Here is a 17,133-nt window from a genome sequence, read left to right as displayed (position 1 = left end):
TATCTTCTAAACTCCTGTAAACAGTGAAAAATTCTTTGAATTGTAGCACTACAGAAGTTAGAACCACACTGATTGTGTATAATCTTTAACAAAATCTCCAGAAGAATCAACAGGATATCACTGCGTGATAAAACATCAGTTTGAGGAGAGCCTTTTGTTATCATTTTACCTTCCATGAAATTTAAGCACTTTTGACCATGGTAAAGACACTATATAAATAAAATATATAATCATCATCAATCCAGTTCATCATATACATACCAGTAGTTGACTGGATGAAGCTCACAATCTAGCAGACACTGGCACTAAAAGGCGACATCTGGTGGATTTTCAGTTTTTTTTTTTTGGATGATCCATCTCATGATCAATTCTGATATTCAAAGAAAAATTATGACTATATACATTGTTTACTGTAGCCCTAATGAACTCCTTCCTTTAAATGTATAAAGTATATTTTAGATTAGCATTAAGCATTTAAAGTAATGTATCAATCATATTCTTTTTATATCAGTTTTTATTTGTAAACTAATGTCTATAATAATGCATTATTTCACCTATAATTATGACAACTAAAATTGACATCTTTGCATGAAGTCCCGCTTTAAATCCAGAAGCAACATCACTGTTCTTTCAATTCATTAACTTGTAATCATGCAGTTTCAGTTGGAAAGTTGCATTAAATATTGTATTTAAATTACAGTTTATGACCAAACGTTTGGGACACCTGACCATCACACCCGTATGAGCTTATTAGACATGCCATTTTCTTAACCATGGGCATTATTATTGAGATGGCTCTAACCCATCTTCCCCAGCCCCTAATCTTGGCAACTATAACAGCCTTCTCTCCTCTTTTGACGTCATGTACTGGTGATAGATGAGATGACGTGGTTTGCAAGTCAGTATTCCATATCAACCCAAAGTTGTTCAGTAGAGTTGAGGTCAGGGCTCAGCGCAGGTCACTCGAGTTTCTCCATGCCATTATGGACCTGACTGAACAGAGCCACAGTCATGTTGAAGCAGAAAAGGGCCTTCTCCAAACTGTTGACACAAAGTTGGAAGCACACAATTGTCTAAAATGTCTTTATATGCTGTAGCATTAAATGTACCCTACTCTGGAACCAAGGGGGCTTAGTTCAAACCCTGAAAAACATGCCCAGATCATTATCTCTCCTCCACCAAATTTTACCTTAGGCACTAATTACCCTGGAAGGTAGCATTCTCTTGGCATCCTCCAAACCCAGATTTATTCATCAGATAGTGAAGTGTCATTCATCACTGCAGAGTCCAAAGGCGGTGTGCTTTACACCAGTCCAGCCCCTTCTTGGCATTGCACATAGTGATCTTAAGCTTGTCTGTAGCTGCTTGCCTGTGGAAACCAAGGTTCATGTAGCTGCCAACACAAAGGTCTTAGGCTGATGTTGCTTCCAGAGTCCATTAAGAACTTCGCTGTGAGTGATACAACAGAGGAAAGGCAATTTGTATGTGCTGTGTACTTCAGCACTGAGAGTCTGTTTAGTCAACCACTTCATAGCTGAGCTGTTCTTGCTATTAGATGTTTTCACTATACAGTAGTAGCACTTACAGCTGACCGGGGCAGATGTAGCAGAGCAGAAATTTCATGTACTGACTCGAGGTGAAGGTCATATCCTATTACAGTGCCACGTTTAAAGTTGCTGAGCCCTTCAGTACAATCCATTCTACTGCCAGTGTTTGTCAATGGAGATTGCATGGCTATGTACTTGATTTTATGCGCCTGTTAACAACGGGTGTGGTTGAAACTTTGCAGGGGTATCCACATACTTTTTGGTTATATAGTATACTTGTGAGAAACAGTGCAATTAAAAACCTAACATACTCAGACCTGGTTGATCTAATTCAAGGTTTCTGTTTCTGCAGCGCCAGTCCATCTCTGGGCAATTAAAAAAACAAAAAAAACAAGTCAGTGTATTTATTTGTTTGTAGTAATGGAAATCTAATTTTTGTTTACTCAGGGCATGGGTGGCCAGCACGATTACTTTGGATTATGGATTGACTGTGATTTTGGGAAAGGGCACAGCAAAGCCAAGCCCCGGTGCACCACTTTCAATAGCCCCCAGCTTTCTGCTGAAGAAGACTTCATCATAGATACCGTGGAGGTGTGGGCAGTTGGAGAGCCGCCGGATGAGTCACAGGTAATCACTAATCACTACTGGCTTACATCCTGCTCTGGAGTGCGAAGCTTCTTATTTAATTGCCTTGACAAAGCTAATAAATGGGTGTATTGTGTAGTAGCTGCTATGCTGATCAGCATCATTCTCAGCAGTTTTGTTTAATATGTAGTATTTTATTTAAAAAAAAAAAAGTTACACTATGGAAGTAAATGGATTCACCTGCAAGGAAGCTTTGTGTGTAGAGCCTGTTCTAAGATATAAAAACAACACATTCTTAGAAAATTCCACATGTCAGTCATTTTCAGAAGCTTTTTTATTTCATTTTTAGCCCAGAGCTATATACATTATTTAAAGATCCAGTAATCATTGATTTATCTGCATTAACAATCCATATAAGGCAGTTATGTCATTTTTTTCATTCATTCTTGATTTTTCTATACGTTCACAATCGTATAAAATGTGTATTTCCCAATTATATATCAGACATTAAAAAAGTTTGTATTTTACAGAAAGCTTTATTTACTGTTTACAAGGCAAGTAAAATAAACTTTAGAATAAGGTGCTTATTATGTTGCAGTCCATAAAGGGCACTTTATAAAATGTGGTTTGATTAATACAGTTAAGCTGAGAAAGCTAAAGCATTATTGTACCAGTAGATGGGAGTATAACGTAAGCAATATGCACACATTCACAGTGAGGATAGGCTGGTGGGAACATAAGCTATTACAGTTTAGAATATTACTATAAGTGAGTCTTTATCACAAAAATCAATATTCATACTGTTGTCAGCTTTGGACTTAATGTGTTAACTCTGGTTAGCGCCACTGCCTCTAGAATCCACTGCTTGAGTCCTGTTCCAATCATTACTTGTGAGGAGTTTGCATGTCCTCCTCACGTGTGTGTAGGTTGTTTTGTAGACACTGAGGTTGTTGACATCAATCTCGAAACACTCGTGTGTGGGATTAAAACTAGAATTCCTGAAGAAAATGAAAAAAACCGTAATGCTGGGCCACATTAAATTCCCTCACACCTCATTTTGAGTGCCTTTGTCTTGCAAATATGTCAGTCAGCACTGGCAGCAGGCAGCCTGCTATTCCATCCTCCACTGATGCAGCTGAAGTCGGATACAAAGTTCTCCCAGCTCAGGTCTGTTTATCTGAGTATGAGGTGTCTGGAGTTGTATAGGGTAAATAATATATCATTATTTGAAATACATACATTTCATGTGTGTTCCGTGTCTACAACAATCTGTGTACATGTAGGATGACAGGAAATGCGAGGCAAGAAATGTTGAACACATAACTAGAACAGAAACTTTTTCATCTTATTAGTACTAATGACAAAATTTTGACATGAAGTGTATAATGTGTGAAGACTGAATCCAAATATCAAGTAAACTCTTTCAGAAAGTTATGATAAAACAAGTGTGCTTTTATTCAAAAATATAACCGAAGATAAAGAAATTGGTTTAAGAACGAGGCAGACATGTCCGCTTGGTTAGTGCAGAGGTAAGACCTGTTGTCTCATAGCCAAGAGGTTGTGGGTTCAATCCCAGGTCCTTCCTGCATTTACTGTTTCGAGTAGTGAGCTGCTCTTATTATTACTGTTATAGAATAAAAACATACATTTGACTCGAGTCTGTAACAGCCAGTGTAAATTTATTGTACTTGTTAAAGTTAGCGTTTTTTTTATAATTCAGTTTTATTCTCTCAGTCACGTTCACACTCCTCCCTAACTGACAGTGTTAGTTTTCAAATAAAGATGTGGTATAACAGAGGTGAAATGCATGAAATGTATATGTTCCAAATAACGACAAATTATTAACCCAATACAATTCAAGGCACCTCACTCCCAGATAAACAGACTTGAGCTGGGAGAACTTTGTGTACGACTTCAGTTGTTGGTGGGGAATAGAATAGCAGGCTACCTGCTGCCAGTGCTGATCGACACATTTGCAAAACAAAGATGATTATGAGTAGGTGTGAAGGAATTTAAGGTGGCCTGGCATTACAACTTTTTTCGTAGGCTTCAGGGATTCTACTGTTAATTGGAGTGTCTGAATTGGCCATTATGAATGAGTACTGGTGTGTTCTGGTGTTGCTCTTATTATTATTTCAACTTCCCTTCCAGTGTATCACCTGGCCCCAGTGACACAAAACTGGGTTAAACAAATTTGATAGTGTGATTGGATATCTCTTCTACCACAGTTACATTAAAAAAGTTGCAGATTATTAAGATGATTAGTTTCAGATGGCTTTCTCCAATACAAAATGCCTGGTTTGAAAGGAATTAAACTTCTTTCTGCAGAAATGTAAAATAGCTTTTTAGTGATACTACTTTGGAACAGTTTTGAGTAAAATGGCCATTCAGCTCACCAGTCCCATCTGTCCAATTTCTCTCATGTGAGATAAAGTCGAGCTTTAAAGGTTCCTATAGTTCTACTATTTACCATACTTCTTGGTTCTTTGAGTGAAGAAAAACTTTCTAACATTTGTGCAACATTTACCCTTAAACATGTGTCTCCATGTTCCTGTTGAACTCATTTTGAAGTAAGAGTCTAGAACCACTATGCTTACTCCTTTCTTAATTTTAAACATGTTAGTGTTGTCATCTCCTAATCTCTGTTTAAACTAAAATGGTTCAACTCCTTCAATTTCCTCATAACTCATACCTCATAGTCCTGGAATCAGCCTGGTTGCCTTTGTCTGAATTTTTCCTAATGCCACTATGTCTTATTTGTAGTTCGGAGACCAAAACTGTACCCAGTACTCCAGATGAGGCCTGACTAGTGAGTTACGTAGCTTAAGTAGAACTTCCTTTGACTTAGGTTACACAGCACCCTGTTTGTAGTATAACATTTTGTTAGCTTTCTTAATTGTTTCTGTACACTGACTGGATGATTATAATAGTGTTGAGTCCACTATGACTCCCAGGTCTTTCTCATAAGGGCTACTTTCAAATTTCAGACCTCCCACTGGGCCTTCAAATTACACATTTCTACTTCGTAAATGTGATACTTTACTTTTACTTACATTAAATTTTATTAGCCAGTAGTCTGCCTGTTTGGATGCTGTCCAGATCCCTCTGCATTGATTGGGGTTATTCTATGTTATCTGCCATTCCACCTAATTTAGTATCATCTGCAAACTTGACCAGCTTTTTATTAATCCGGTTTGTTTTTTTATATTATTATTATTATTATATATAATATATATATATAAAATATGTGTATGTATGTATATGTATATGTATATATATATATATATAGTGGCCACCAGGGGGTGCTGCAGCTCCCCAAACACTCGACACACACATAGGCTTTGGACACAAGTCTGCAATCCAGAAAGTTTTTATTCATTGGCAAAACTCTTCAAAGAATCATTTGCTACACCATAACCACGGCTACAAAGCAAAAATTAGTTTCTCATTCTCTCTTTCTCTCTGATAAGTTAGGGCTCGCTAGTTCTCACAGCACCCTGTGGTAGTGCCCAAGGGATCCAGCGGGCTGAACCAAAGAACTCCAGTTCCCATGATGCCCTGTGGGAGTTGGGATACTGCTGTCAGACAGGTGCGCCATCTAGCCATCCGGGGAGACAATGCTCTGTGCACGCTATCTCTCCTGGTCCTTCCAGACTGCAGGCGTCCCTCACAATATATGTCCATCCATCCATCCATTTTCCAACCCGCTGAATCCAAACACATGGTCACGGGGGTCTGCTGGAGCCAATCCCAGCCAACACAGGGCACAAGGCAGGAACAAATCCCGGGCAGGGTGCCAACCCACCACAGCAATATATGTTTATATATAAAATATATTCAGGTATATGAACAAAGAGCAGTGGCTGCAACACTGATGCCTGTGGGACACCACTTTTAACATTACCTAATTATGAAAATGTTCTTCACACCGTAACTCTTTGCTTCCAGTTTGTGAGCCGATTTTGTACTCGTCGTGTTTAATTCCCACTGTAATTTCAAATGAGATTAGTAATTGAAGATGCCCTTTTTAAATCACTGTTCTAAAAGCACATCACTATAATCTGTTGTCATATCTTTACATTCGTTAATATTTCACAATATTTTTTTGTTTTTTGCAGATTAAGACAAAGAGCATTTTAGATGCAGACCCAGAAGCACAGGCTTTGCTGGAAATGGTTGGAAAACCCCAACAGAGCATTGGACTCCGAGAGCCAGAGAAAGAGGAGGAGGATGGGAAATAAGAGGGACTGTCTTTAATCTCTTGGTATCCAAAATGAAGCAAGTGACAAGTGCTGGGTTACTGTGATATTTCCATTGTATTCTTTCTCAAATACAGTATGTTCTTCTGCTGTGCAATACAGAGCAGCACCAGTGATGAAAGCAGAGTTTATGAATGTCCTTCCATACCTTATAGGTTTGCTGCTATCTTCTTTCCAGTTACACTACATAAAGTTAATGGGTTCTTCTTTGAGGGTGCTGGAGAAATACTCTTGTAAAAGTCATCATTTGTTACAATTTCTTTTTATATTGACATGAGTTTGCACTACAGTGTTACGTTACTGTTGTAGCTCAAGCTATTACACCTCTCAGTAGGGGAATTTTAACAGTCAGGTTCTGTGGGGGTTATTTGCCACTTAAATAATATGTACATTCAGGTATCTAATAGCAGTACAGCACAAAATCTCTGGGAAAATAACTGCAGATTTCCAGTAATAACTACAGTATAACATTTTGTATTTATGTCTTTTTGGGAATAACATATTTTTCCTACACTTAAATCATGTGTAGTTAACCAAATTAGATATGAAATACTAAATCTCTATGATTAATACTTTTATATTGGTCAAATATCAGAATTCACTTTGGGTTATTCAGTTGATTGAATTAACAATCAGTTTTTTTCTGTTCTAGAGTCACAAATGGAAACCTGTTGTGTACGACAGCCTCTAAAGTCTTCTGTTCATCTTAACTTTCAGGGAAATATGCAGTGCGTTTATAGATCACAATAAAGTAATTTTTAAATATCTATGCATGTGATGATGCACTTTTCAAGGAAATGCACTGTTGGTTGGACTGCTTGACACTTTCAGCTGGTATGTTCTTCAGACTTCAAAGAAATGATTTTAAGATTGAAACAAAGATCAATGAATTGCTTAAAACTATTCAAAACATTTAATTATGCAGTTTTATTCCTTTGTAATATTTTTTTGAGAGTGCAATTTTTTTGTAGCGCACAACAATGCTTTAAAAATTAGAATATAAATTATGGAAAGTGTTTTTTTTATTTTTATGTCTTCATGATTAAATTTTTATGTGACACCCCAGCCTTATTTTGTTTCATTGTGTTATTTATACAACAATTGGTTATAGAAAGAGGCAACAAAAATAAGACTGATAAGAATCACACATGAGGTTAAATTTTATTTTCTGTCCCATTATGGGACTAATTTGTACATTTGTGAACTACAAACAGCATCTCTTGGAATAAAAACAGCCACTCTGAGCAATGCAACAGATTTGTTGCTTGTTAAAAATAAACAACAATGTATTTGGTGTAAGAATTACTTAAATTTACAAAAAGTGCAACCTTTCTATAAAATATTTCTTTTTAAAAATACAAAAAAAACTTTATGATTTTTTTTTTCTTCATATATGAGACAACATTTTCTGTAGTTTTTATCCATTTTGTTCATTTCTACAAATAGCTGACCTGTCATTAACATTCTTACAGTTGCTACAACTTCAGTTGGCCACTTAATAATCATGAAAGGCAAGAGACTCCATGCAGGATTTATCGTGATCACTGAGCCTGTTTTTTCAGTCCTTACATATATGACTTTAAATAATATGTTGTATATTATAAACCATTCATAAAAATATGAAGCTTAACTTTAGGAAGCACACTTTCATAATTGAACTTGTATTTCATTAAATTAAAATGCTGTATGACTGAATGTTTAGTCTGTCTAGCAATTTTTATGGATGTTTGCTATATTTTCATGTATATCATTGACCATTGTTTAAGTTACAATGTAAATGAAATAATACAAAAATTATTATAGTAGATTTATGTATTGTTTGACAGCATGTTGGAGCCACTATTGATGATCTAAATGTGATCCCTTTTATTATTTTAGCCATAATTTTAGAGAAAACCAGCAAATTATAATGATGCAAAATGCCTTATACCTCCAGAGTCTTTGGTTTGAATCCCAGAGCCAATGAGGGCTTTTGTCAGGATACTCAGGTCTTCCTACCACATTACCTGCACAGGTGACATTTCAGATATCCCTGTATAATTGACTGTATGTCCTACAATGGACTGGGGGAGGTTCAAGTCCAGTGCTTGATGCTGCCAGTGCACTCTGGTCCTTCGCAGCCCTGAGTAAACGGATGGACATATATATAAAAAAAATTAAAAATCACAAAATGTTTGTTTCTGTACAAAGGGAGTGCTGCAATAAAATACACTGAAATTAATAAATAGTATCTTGTTTCTGCCAAATTGTATGTAGTGTTATAATTACTGAACAGTTGTATACAGTTTGTTTTGAGAGCTATTTAGTCTGGACGCATTGAAAAGTGGAGGTTTTTGAGAGCAAAAGACGAAGACTGTTGTTTCATCAGTTTTAAATTTGCTTCTGTGATGCAAAAAAAGTTTAATCTGACATGGAGTTCAGATTCCTTAAACCACAATAAAATAACCAGGGATTGATTGAGATGCATGAATAGTTTCTGGTGTGGCAAGTTCAAGCATATACATTCTTTTAAATGTTTTGATGGTAAAATTTTAATTTAGGAATTCTGCATGCTGTCATTGCAGGTTGTTTTGGGTTTGACAAAGGTAATTTGTATCTTTTGGTAATCAGATACCTTTATAAATATGTTAACTTTATTATTATGGAAGTGTTACATTCAAATATAATGTGCTAAATACTCTTTAGAACTAGCAACATTCTTGAAAGCATTAACAGGTATATTATGCTCATATAACTTCACCTTATTAAAATAATTCTACATGATTGATTTGAAGCTTTCTCATTAAATAATAATTATTTTCTCCAGCCTGCTGGAAAGAAACTCCCCCAGAAAGGATACAAATTTGTTACTTTGGCCCATCTATAAGAGTGTACAACCATATTGTACATACAGTATAAATATATAAATATGTAACTTATTTGTATATAAGAATGAATATTGTCAAAATGTTAGCAATTATATTACAACTAAGATCAAGTAAAATTGGAATCCTCTGAAAAACAAAAAAGCAAGTTTACTGGAATAAGCCACCTAAAAATTATATATATTTTTTTATGTTACATACCCTATGTAGTTAGTAGTGGGGGCTGAGAAAAACATTTAATCTCATGCAGAATGGAGAGAAAAACGTTTATGACATAATAGAAGCTAACAATATGAAAAAATGGTACAATGGAAAACGATTTGAAAAATGTTCATGAAAAGGAAAAAAATTTCTGTTGCTCATATTGCATAATCTTCATGTCAGTGATCCAGTTGCAATCTCAAATCGTGCAAAAAATATGCTTTTATCCTAAAATACTGTTGATTAGATACTTCTGGTGTAGCCAGCCCACATGATATTATATATTGTTTTCCACAAGGCTCTATCCTGGGTCCGCTGCTCTTTTCGATTTACATGCTTCCATTAGGTCAGATTATCTCAAGGCATAGTGTGAGTTACCACAGCTATGCTGATGACACACAGCTGTATTTATCAATAGTGCCTGATGACCCCAACACTCTTGATTCACTGATACAATGTCTCACTTGTGTTACCGAATGGATGAGTAGTGATTTTCTCAAACTAAATAGAGAGAAAACAGAAATTTTAGTAATTGTCAATAATGGATATAATGAGGTTATTAGAAATAAACTTGATTCATTGGGATTAAAAGTCAAGATGGAGGTAAAGAATTTAGGGGTAATTATTGACTCTGACCTGAATTTTAAATCACATATTAATCAGATCACTAGGACAGCATTTTCTCACTTAAGAAATATTGCAAAAGTTAGACCTCTTATAACATTGCAAGATGCTGAAAAATTAGTTCATGCTTTTGTTTTCAGTCGGCTAGATTACTGTAACCGCACTCCTCTCAGGACTACCAAAAAAAGACATAAATCGATTGCAACTAGTGCAGAATGCAGCTGCTAGAATCACAACTCAGAAAACAAAATCCGAGCACATCACCCCAGTTTTAATGTCACTACATTGTTACCTGTGCCATTTAGAATTGACTTCAAAATACTGCTTATGGTTTACAAAGCCTTAAATAATCTCGCTCCATCTTATATTTCAGAATGTCTTACACCTTAAACTCGAAATCGTAACCTTAGATCCTCAAATGAGCGTCTGCTTAGAATTCCAAGAGCTAAACTTAAAAGGACTGGTGAGGCGGGTTTCTGTTGTTATGCACCCAAAATCTGGAATAGCTTGCCAATAGGAATTTGCCAGGCTAATACAGTGGAGCACTTTTAAAAAAACTGCTGAAAACACATTACTTTAACATGTCTTTTCATAGCTTCATTTTAGTTAAATCCTGATACTCTGGATTAATTGAATTATATTCAATTAATTATCATTATTATTCATGGTGGCTCCAAAATCCGTACTAACCCCTACTTTCTCTTCTGTTTTTTCTCCGGTTTTCTGTGGTGGTGATCTGCACCACCAACACCTAATCAAAGCACCGTGATGTCCCTACATTGATGGATTAAAGGCCATTTCTTTTCTCCAGCCGTCTGGAGTTTTTTTTGTTTGTTTTTTTCTGTCCTCCCTGGCCATCAGACCTTACTTTTATTCCATGTTAATTAGTGTTACCTAATTTTAATTATTTATTTTGTCTTTTTTCTCTTTCTTCATCATGTAAACCACTTTGAGCTACATTGTTTGTATGAAAATGGGCTATAGAAATAAATGTTGTTGTTGTTGTAAAGGCTCATAGGATTGACATTTTGAACCGAAGACCTGCCTCATCACCTTATTCATTGGTTAAGAGTCTTGTCTTCAGTTTTAAAAGTCAATCCCATGAACATGTAGTGTAATGTTTATAATGAGTGCTAGATCTGGAAGTAACTATATAACAATATTTTAGCACAAAAGCGTTCATTTTGTATGTTTTGAGAAGACAACTGGATAACTAACGTGAATTATGTGGAACAAACTTACATGAGACTTCTTCTCTTCTTTCCATGAATGTTTTTTACATTTTTTTCCAATGTACAACACTGGTCACTATTGCCTTCTATTTTTATCATAAAATGTTTTCTTTCCATTTTGCTTAATAACATGGATATCACTATAAAAGTAACATAAAAAAAAATAATTTTTTGGTGGAGTGTTCCTTTAAAGCATAAATGTGTGCAGTCTGACCCCTCCTCATTTTGAAGGTAAATGTATAAAAAGGAAATAATAGCAATATCTGTGCTTTTTGCATTATACTCTTATATATGGTAAGGATACAACAGTATGGGGATGGTGTCTTTCAAGGCCCAAATACAAGGAACAACTGACACTGAGAGCGCAATACTAATATATGCCAGTGTTTTGGGATGGTAAGGCCAAACGTAGTTTTAGGAACAGGTTTCATAGAGAGTGCTATATAAAATAATCTGGGAGTACCCATGCGAGAGGTACATTGTGGTACAGGAGGTAGCCTATAGTACTCCTCCAGGAACACTAAAAGAACAGCATATGGTATGAATACCTCACTGTATAACTGCCTCCAGGATAGAAGATGGCATCACAATATCAGGAAATGTATTATTTTGTTTTCCAAGACAGAAAGTCATCAGTCCAGTAGCTACTTCCTAGGCTTAGGCCTATAATGGCACTTCACTGCTCAGGGACTGCCAGGAGGCACACTCCATCCCCATGAACGGGAGTTAAAGCTGATTGAGCTCAGAAATGAGAAGTGAGGTGTGTGAAGCACTGACAAGGAGGATGAAGATACAAGACAGAGACAGGATGGACAGGGTGAATCTCTTGATATGGTAGCAGGATGTGAATGGAAGTGGGGACAACATCCTGCCAGATAGAACTTTAGCCTGAAAAGCAGGTCCAAAAGCATCAATTTTCTTTGTTTATTTGTTTCAACTTCTGTATTTTTTTATCTTCTTCCTTTTTTGATTCTTCAGGTGTGTCATTTATTAAAAGCAAATGCACCATTTTCTTTTTCTTTGAAAGGTGTGGAAAAGAAAGATGCAGATTGTCAGCAGAGTATTTGCATGGGCAGCAGGTATACAGAACAACTCCAGTCTTTTCACATTTGTTTCCATGATTATCCAGCAAGTGTGCTTTTCAGTTCTAAGTAAATGGAATGAATAATATTTTAATCCATCACACTTGCTCAGTGGTTTTGCTGAGGTTTTTGTGTTTGCAGAATAGTACAAATCTCTCTAATATTTTAATCAGCTCTGATATGACGAACACGGTGGAGGCCAATCCGGTTAACAGCAACAGATCTGTGAAAAAGGAAAGAAAAGGATGTATTCAGGCTTTAGGGCTTCACTATTAAATGTACAAGAAAGATAGCTTTCAATGACTTTCATTTATAGTATATTTCCAGTCAGGATTATTCAATTGAATTTATTTAATACAAAATTATCATTTGAAAATTTTGTGAAAGAAAAGGGGAAAATAGGTTTGGCAGATTCTGTATAAATAAATAGTCTTGTATACTGTACCTAAGGGCTTAAGACTTTCTGTTTGGAAGATTTTTTGCAATGGTGGTATATAAATCACAGCCATCTGTCCCAAAATGGATCCAATCACTGCATAAAGGAAGAAGTGATTCCGGAAGAAACCTATTTCATAGATGGGCTGTGTCTGTAGAAGAAGAAGAACAAACAACCTGTAAGCAGTGCACTCTAAAAATCATCAGCCTTTATGTTACATGATACTTTCATTTAATGAATACCATGCCAAAGCAGTTTACAAGTACAGATACAGCACAAGGATTTCCATGTCTTTTTTTTCAGTAAGCATAGAAGCAGATTTCTTCCTTCCTTCTACAGAATAGACTGCTTGATCCTAATCAGTCAGACCCCAAGAGGGGCCTTTCCAACAAGATGTCTCGCTGTTGACGACACATTACATTTGGCTAGAGCTACCAACATGTCATCTGCCCTCATCTTTCTAGGTCTCACCTCTGCCTTCGACACAATTAACCTTCAGATCCTCCTTGCCATCCTCTGTGATCATGGCATCACTGGAACTGTCCTTGTGCCCTCAGTTGACTCGATTACGCCCTGTTACTCAGTCCCATGGTTTCTTATATCAGTGCTTTACTGATAATGCCCAGCTCTACCTGTTGTTTCCTCCAGAGAAACACATGCATATTTCCCTGATATTGTAAAGGAACACCAGCTCCTTCTCAGCCTAGCAAAGAAGACATCCTTGCTGTCACGCCTAAAACGTGTTTTTAACATCCCATATCTGTTCAGCTCAGCTCATTAAGTCAATACACAATCTTGTGGTGGTGATCTAAAGCTGAGAAGCTTCAGTGGTTCCTGACATTACATTACATTACTGACCACTAGAAACTAACATATACATAAGAATGGACATAGGGCAAGGAAACTGCAGCTTCTAGTTAGGTACTTTTTATTTTGCATAGATGGGTACTGTGGCATCCAGTAAGCGTAAAGAAGTGAGTTAGGAACAAAGTGATGCTGCTGTTTTTATATGCTTGCTTATATATTTTTAGTCAGTGGGAAGAAAAAAGAAATGCTCTTTTCTGTATATAAAAGCAAATTGCCGCTCTCATTGGAATGTAGAAAATCAAAGCCAGATAATAAAAACAGCAGTCTTTAACCATCTTTGTGTGTCCTGAGTATCAACTTCACATTAAATTATACAGTACATAATAATAATCTGTCTATTATATAAAAACATCCTGGGACGAGATGAGACTTTTTAGCCTGTGACGAGACCTGACTTTTTCAGAGAGATACTTTCACGTCCCGTGAGACAAGACTTTGTGCCAAGAGATTTAACCATGCCTGGGGCCGGAAATAAAAGACAGAGTAGTTGGCGCAATACACATGCAGAGCAAGTTAGAGATAATGAAAGTACTAAAATTTGAAAGTCTCAAAAAAATGATAGTAAAGATAGCATTAGTGCAAACAAACGGAAATTATTACTTGGTGAAATTATGGAACAGTGAAAAGTGATTTAAACTTTAACTCAGAGACTTATAGATCGTCTAATTTGTGTTGCCATCAATGAAAAGTAGTGTTTCTTCCCAATGAAGAGACGTATCTGCGAGAATGAAAAGATTTGTTGTTTGGTGAAAGTGAACTCCATATACGCGAGTGGCAGAGATGTGAAGTGGCTGGCGCATAGCACAGGCTGGGGGTTTGCCAAATGAATAATTATAATAGTAATAATAATAATATAATTCTTTACATTTATAGAGGCGTTTCTCACCACTCAAAGTTCTTCATTGAGTGGGGAACCACGTAAACCACAACTAATGTGTAGCATCCACCTGGATGATGTGATGGCAGCCATTTTGTGATGCCAGTATGCTCACCACACATGAGCTGTTAGGTGGTGAGTGGTGACAGAGATAACCAATTAGAGACAGAGAATTGATTACATCTTGCCTGAAGAAGGGGCCTGAGTTGCCTCAAAAGCTTGTATATTGTAATCATTTTAGTTAGCCAATAAAAGGTGTCATTTTGCTTGACTTCTCACTACATCCATGGCAAGTTATAACATTTATGATACAATTGGGTACATTTCCTTTGGTTTTCCAATGGGAGCACAGATGGGTCAAGTGACTTGTTCAGGGTCACACAACATCAGTAGCAGTTTGAACCCACAACTTCAGGGTTTGAAGTACTACATTCACACTGCCTGCCTGAGACTGGAGCACATTAAGAGTAAATCCGTGTGGACACGATTAGAGCATGCAAACTCCATGCAGCGAGCACTTGGGACTTGAACCTTCTTCCTACTTGCAAGGCAGCAACACTTATCCTAGAGATCTGTTACATATTTAGTGTGAACTAAACAGTATGAGACTACTTCCATGTTAAAAATGCATAATCCATTTCCCTCTTCATATTTATAGCACAGTCTATATTATTTCTTTGGTTTGAAGTTAAAAACGGGATTTTGAAAAGCACTCCCAAATTTCCATATTGGTGCATGCTATGTGTTAAGTCTGATTTATTTACATTTCTTTGCATGCTGATTTTGTGCTTTCAGCAGTTACTTTACTTTCTTACCTGGGAGCGGCAGGTCAATGCATTGAACATATCAAAGAAGACAAAACACGTAAAAGTCATTGTGGTTGTTCTTGGTGTGACTTTGCCATCTTCTGGAATCTATAGTAATCAAAGAAAACCAATATCTAATTTATTACACTGCAGTTCCATTTAATTTAAAATATACTTTTAAAATACTGCAGATGAACATACAATATATAATAATTCACAAAACCTACTATTCGAATAAGCAGGTACAGTAAGTGTACTGTATAAATGTACAATGCCACAACATTCTGAAAAACGCTTACTCTAATTCAGGATTGTAGTTTCCAAAGCCTATCCTAACAGCGTCAGGTGGTGTTTGGCAAGAACCCACTTTGAATTGGACCAGTCCTTCTATAAGACCCAAAGCAGAATCTCTAATCGGTCTTGAACACACATGTTTAATATTTGGGAAGAAAACTCTTAAGCCCAATGAAAAACCCACACATAAACTGGGAAAACCTGACAAGGAGATTAAATGGCATACAGTATGTCTAGTGAGTAAATTCTGTTAAAGCTCAAGGTGCCACAGTGTATGACATGGAGTGACACCATTCATTGAAATTAATATTCACTTCATTCGTTCCACTGTGAACAGTCAGTTATATACTGTAAATAAAATCAGAAGACGTTTTTTAAATATCCACGAGAAACAAAACATCTCCACTTGCTAATTGCACACTTAATAGTCAGTGAGAATACTTGAGATACTTAAAAATATTTAAGAGCCTAACATAAGGATGCTGACGAACACCATTCATCTCAGGGTAATCCTTTGTTTTATTTTAAGCATAAGATGATTGCAAAATTTTATTTTGTATAGCGTATTGGTTGTTTACATTCCGCCTATTGCATAGAAAGTTAATATTTTTAATAAAGGTTTCCATTCCTCATGCAAGGCCATGGTGGGCACCCTTTGTGGTCTAAGACTGTTGAGCAGTTTGGCTACCAGACAATATGCTGTGGTGTTTGCTTTGAAGAATGCTGAGTATGTAATGACACATTTTATAATTAATGTAAATTAACTGCATCAAAGTAATGTTATAAAAAGCTGTAGACATGGCGGCATAATAACCATTCAACTATTCCTTAACTAATATGAACATTCCTGGATGATTATAATATTACTTAATAAGAAGAAAAGTTACTTCAGTCCAGAAGATAAAGAGAGTTCCTCCGATGATGATGACAGCAGAGATGAGTATCTTCAAGATCAATATTTTGCTGAGAATAGTGTCTTGAATGTTTCTAGGACGGCGCTTAATAGCGTCACTGGCAACAGGCTCAACACCCAAACTGCAAAAGACGTGTAAAAACGTAGTTCATATATCATTCCAGACATTTTAAACTTTTCATGCTTACAGGAGATCTGATACCTTTGTGCAGGAGGACCATCCATGATGATGTTGATCCACAAAATCTGCATGGCATTCAGGGGATTTGGCAAATTGAACACCGTTGACAGTGTAATCAAACTGAGTGCAGCGATACTCCTTCAAAGACAAAAAGATAAAAGACCGAAAAATATCACAGACATGATTTACAATGTGTATAAAGAAGCAAAGAAATAAAGCTGCTTTATTTTACTTAATATCTTTCTGTATTCAATTTACATTATAAAAGCCATAGACGCCGCTAAGGGTTTAAATCCAATGCTATCGGTTGGATTATTCTTTTATCTTAAAAGTCAATCAATCAAAACCACAGTGCATATGATATT

The 17,133-nt window shown here is 36.3% G+C and overlaps 2 protein-coding genes across 6 annotated transcripts in view; one reads left to right on the top strand and one right to left on the bottom strand.

Annotated features, from left to right (window-relative positions):
* The window catches only part of meak7 (MTOR associated protein, eak-7 homolog), a 514,074-nt gene that overhangs the window by 45,050 nt on the left and 451,891 nt on the right, over positions 1 to 17,133 (top strand). For 3 of the 5 annotated variants that reach the window (XM_028810162.2, XM_028810163.2, XM_028810164.2), the window contains 2 exons: positions 1,995 to 2,174; positions 6,251 to 7,680. In XM_028810162.2, the coding sequence (XP_028665995.1) occupies positions 1,995 to 2,174; positions 6,251 to 6,373 (303 nt within the window). In that variant the 3' untranslated portion in view covers positions 6,374 to 7,680. Of the gene's footprint in view, positions 1 to 1,994; positions 2,175 to 6,250; positions 7,681 to 17,133 lie in introns of those variants that run through there. The other 2 variants (XR_007935732.1, XR_007935733.1) reach the window with 1 other exon arrangement.
* LOC114658114 (calcium-transporting ATPase type 2C member 2-like) overlaps positions 9,952 to 17,133 on the bottom strand; it is a 117,035-nt gene continuing 109,853 nt past the window's right edge. The window contains exons 23-27 of the mRNA XM_028810161.2: positions 16,790 to 16,906; positions 16,562 to 16,709; positions 15,390 to 15,488; positions 12,840 to 12,981; positions 9,952 to 12,617 (exon numbers count right to left, since the gene is read on the bottom strand). Of these exons, the coding sequence (XP_028665994.1) occupies positions 12,493 to 12,617; positions 12,840 to 12,981; positions 15,390 to 15,488; positions 16,562 to 16,709; positions 16,790 to 16,906 (631 nt within the window). The 3' untranslated portion in view covers positions 9,952 to 12,492. The remainder of the gene's footprint in view (positions 12,618 to 12,839; positions 12,982 to 15,389; positions 15,489 to 16,561; positions 16,710 to 16,789; positions 16,907 to 17,133) is intronic.

The sequence above is a fragment of the Erpetoichthys calabaricus genome, chromosome 9 (assembly GCF_900747795.2).
Source record: "Erpetoichthys calabaricus chromosome 9, fErpCal1.3, whole genome shotgun sequence".
NCBI classification, from domain to species: Eukaryota; Metazoa; Chordata; class Cladistia; order Polypteriformes; family Polypteridae; genus Erpetoichthys; species Erpetoichthys calabaricus.
Note: the sequence above shows the minus strand (reverse complement) of the source record. Positions and strands in the feature narration are given on the sequence as shown.